Source organism: Terrapene carolina, unplaced genomic scaffold (assembly GCF_002925995.2).
Source record: "Terrapene carolina triunguis isolate 2854851 unplaced genomic scaffold, T_m_triunguis-2.0 Scaffold198, whole genome shotgun sequence".
NCBI classification, from domain to species: Eukaryota; Metazoa; Chordata; order Testudines; family Emydidae; genus Terrapene; species Terrapene triunguis.
The window spans coordinates 830,514-834,514 of record NW_020664549.1 but is presented as its reverse complement, the minus strand read 5'-3'; the positions used below and the strand labels follow the sequence as shown (position 1 = coordinate 834,514).

At 40.6% G+C, this 4,001-nt stretch overlaps 1 protein-coding gene and 1 long non-coding RNA gene across 4 annotated transcripts in view; both read left to right on the top strand.

The window, feature by feature from the left end:
* LOC113407101 overlaps window positions 1-1,371 on the top strand; it is a 1,927-nt gene extending 556 nt beyond the window's left edge. Inside the window, exon 2 of the long non-coding RNA XR_003369947.1 lies at window positions 1,265-1,371. This is a non-coding gene — a long non-coding RNA (uncharacterized LOC113407101). The remainder of the gene's footprint in view (window positions 1-1,264) is intronic.
* A 109-nt stretch (window positions 1,372-1,480) lies between these two features.
* Window positions 1,481-4,001, top strand: part of LOC113407100 (SLIT-ROBO Rho GTPase-activating protein 2-like) — a 202,654-nt gene continuing 200,133 nt past the window's right edge. For all 3 annotated transcript variants that reach the window (XM_026655147.1, XM_026655146.1, XM_026655148.1), the window contains exon 1: window positions 1,481-1,804. In XM_026655147.1, the coding sequence (XP_026510932.1) occupies window positions 1,738-1,804 (67 nt within the window). In that variant the 5' untranslated portion in view covers window positions 1,481-1,737. The remainder of the gene's footprint in view (window positions 1,805-4,001) is intronic.

Here is a 4,001-nt window from a genome sequence, read left to right as displayed (position 1 = left end):
TCCCCCTTCTAGGAGCTGATCTCCCCCTTCATTCCCAGAGCTCATCTCCCCTTTTCCTCAGACTTTAATATTCTCTTTCAAACCCATAATAGTCTTCCCACCACCCCCATTTCTTCTCCCTGCTATGATTAGCAGCAGGAAAGGGAATACAGGGTTGGGTCCTTCATTCCAGAAGTGAAAAGCAAATGGGGTTTAGGTGACCAAGTGGTCCTCTCATACGATTGAGTTTGCAGCAGCCAGGATCCCGAGGTGCTGGGGGGTTTTGCAGTCAGCATTGGGGAGCACCGGTGGCTTCTCCGTGTATTTTTGGGAGAGCTTTAAATATGTGTATTTGCGCAGTCTCTTTCCAGCTGGGTGGATAGTAATTGCATAGAGCAGCTTGGAATATCTTCCACTCCCTCCATAACTAAGGGGAGAGCCAGCCACACTCTTTCTGTTTGTTTGTTTTCCATTTAAATGCTCTAACCCTAGTCTGTAACCCTTTCCCGTTTCCTGTCTCTGCTAGCCACGTTGTTCCTCTTGATGTTGGATGTGGATCCAATTGTTGGTTGGTTTTTAAAAAATGCACATCTCCCTGATTTCTTACATTTGTTACCCAGAATAACTTCTAACACCCACCCCCTCCAATTGTGCCCTGACTTCCTCCTGCTGGGAGATTTGCATCTGCCTTGCACATGCTGGGCTGCATTTCCCCTGGCTCCAAATCAGCTTTGATGTCTAGAGGAGATACCTATATTTCTGGATGGGGGGGAAACCAAACAGTCGTAATAATAACAATAATATAGAATAAAAAAGCTGCCACGTCTGTTGAATCAAAGGCTGCTGTTTTAGCTATGCCAGAGGGGATTAATCTTGTTTATGAAATGGTTTGTGGATTCATTTTTGAGCTCCTGCAGTTCATGTAATTTAGGGATTTGGGTCTAATTTTTCAACATATCATGTTGCTGCTTCTCCAGTACCTCTTTTTTCTCCCTGTATTGCTCATTTAGAGAAGCGATTTTTGCGCAGGCTAGTTTCCTTTTACTCCCACCCCTTTTCCCCTGGGGACTGAGCTTTCCCAATGATTTTTTTTTGAGGGGGGGGGCGTACTTGCTACGATGCAGGCGTTTTATCTTGCTTACCTGGGTGATGTACATATGTAGTAATATGTTGCAGTTTAAAGAGGAATTTGCAGTACTACAGCAGCTTCTTTAAATCACAAATTTTGTCCTTGCATCTTGTAACTGACAATTTAATTTTTTAAAAAATATTTTTTTATTTACAGGCAACAAAACCAAAGAAAGCAACATCTGATCCTTCATTTCTACTCCCGTTTGGGATTTTATTTGCATCATCTTTGAGCCTATTGATTTAAAAAAAAAAAAAAAAAAAGGCAAACCAAACCCACACAAAACATGTTGTGCGGAAGGACTTCCACTCCCTGACTGTGCTATTAATGTTAATAATCAGGAAAAGCCTTTGGGGGCTGCATGATCTCTCGTCTGAAGCTTGCTGCTGCTGCTAAGGGTTTTGGTGCAGGGAAACAAAACTGCCTTTTCCGCCCGCTGATTTCCTAACATCTGCATGTTTCTGCTGCCGCACTCCGTCTCACACCCTCTTCCCATGGACTGATTTTTTTGTTATTGAGGGGTGGAAGGACAAGAAACCAGGGCATTTCTTTGGGAGAAACAAAATTGCATTTATTTGTTGCATTCTGGTGGATCTGTTCTGAGGTTAATATTTTTGGAAAGGAAAAACATGACGTCGCCAGCTAAATTCAAAAAGGATAAGGAGATCATAGCTGAATATGACACTCAGGTCAAAGGTAGGAATAATTTTACATCTGTCTATATTGTTACAGTTTTGACTTGCTAATGCAGGCGTTTGCACTAGATATTTGGGTGGGGACTGGGAGAAGAATTTGCAGTGCAATCTTGTAAGAGATTTGCAGTAATTTTCTTTTTCTCTTAAGGGTGGACTCCTGGGTATGTCCATGTTGTTTTAATGCATCCTAATGAGAGGAATTTTTTTCTGTATATGAAAACCCTTGAGTTTACGGAGTTGGGTTTGTTTTTCTGGGTGTTTTAAAATATGGTTAGATTTTAAATGTGATAGGCAGTGAATAGCTTTTCAATTTTTTTCCCTTAGGGAATCTTTAAAAACCTCTGTAGAAGTAGAAGAAGGTATATCACTTGCCAGTATTGTGGATCCTTGTTCACATCAACGCTTCATAGCTGTCTGTGCCAAAAAGCTATAATATTCAGGCTTCTACTCTCCATAAGTTCACACTTCATACAGCTCTGGCTTTAACACCCTACATTTGCTGTGCATATATGGACCACTGTTCTGAATGTAATTGGCATTTGCAATGACAATAACTTTATATATTCCAAAGGAGTGTGTTTTGCTGGAAATGAGCTTAAGGCTTGATCAGGACATCACATGCACTCAGTGATAAAGAAGGTGGTGAATGTTTGTAAAGCTTTTTCAAGATAATTTTTGTGGAAAATATTCTTTGTGCTTGTGACTTGGCAAATTGTTGCTGGTGGGAAATCAACTGCATTTAGCTTGTTGTCTAAAACTTGTTTGGTACATTGATAGTGTGTGTGCGTAGGGGAGGGGGAGATGGCCTTGGGGTTGAGGCAGAGCACTGGAAGTTGGAGATCTGGATATAGTTAGACTTGTGTTACTTGGCGCAAGTCACTTAGTCTCTGTGTAAAATAGTGACGTGTGAGCTGCTCCTCAAAGGAGTGCTGTGAAGCTTAATTCATTAGTGTAATGATTTAATGCTTTGAGATCCTTGGGTGGGAGGCAACAGAACTGCAAGGTATTTTATATATGTATATTTTTAATTTCCCCTCTACCTCCTCTTATTTAATGAACCATAATGTTAACTTGACAAGCTAGTCAATCTAGTGGAATGTCAATAGCCAGCTGGAGGTGCTGCTTCAAAAAGATGGACTCTGTCCTGTGCTCTAGTGGCTGGAAGTGAGATGTAGGTGGTTCGTAAAACTTAGTAAATTAAAATATGCATGGAGATGTGATTCCCGCCCCTTGTTTCAAAATGGGTCGGGGGAGGGTTCCCTCCTCCAGCTTTCTGAAACAATGCACAAGGCACTTTCTTAACCTAGAGCTCTTGAATATTGTAGCTCAGATCTATTGAATGATTGGTCTGAGAAGGATTTAGAGTAGTAATAATAAAAAAAGCTTAAGGTTTATTTAGCCAGCCTGCCATCATATATTCTTTGGCTGTGATCTCATCAGCTCTTGCACCTGAAATTGGATCAGCTGTGGTCAGTATTGGAATGGAAGCTCTGTAGGAAAATGCCAAGGAGCAGTAGGAAGTACTATTACTGGTTCAGGAAATGGCATTGTCTCTCTATAGAACCAGGGCTCCAGCACAGTGATAAGGGGCACTGAACTGTTTGAGACTAAAATCCAAGGGTCTGAGCATTTTGTAGTTATTAAAAATACAGTTGTCCTAGTGTAGCAATAACTATCATGTTAATTGTGGTGTCTTGGTCAATTTCCAAATCTAGTTAATTACATGGTGCCTCTAAATTGCCCCAGTAGTTACATATGGAGGTTGATCTTCTTGTTTACTCTCCTTCTGTTAAGTAGTGTTGCTAAAGGTATTTTACCCCTGAGGTGGCTGCAGCAGTGGTAGTTGAAATGAATCACATTCGTCATACTTGGATGCTGTATAAACTGCAAGGTATTGTCTGTCTTGCTCTGATATGAGAAAATTCCTGTATCTTTGCTGGCATTTGAAAGTTTAACACATTTTTAGCTGCATTCCACACTGGGATGATGTAAGGCAGCTGTGTTTTGAGACATCACTTAAAATCCTTAATCCACAAACAATGAGCTTGTGTGCATGTTCTCTAACCTAAAAGTTGCTGCTAATCCCTAAATTTGGTTTGAAAAATTCATTATCTATTTGGAGTTGGTTAACAAAAGACAATATTAAGAAGGGCATCAGTTGGTGATTAATAAGGTCATAATTACAGCCCTATGGTTGA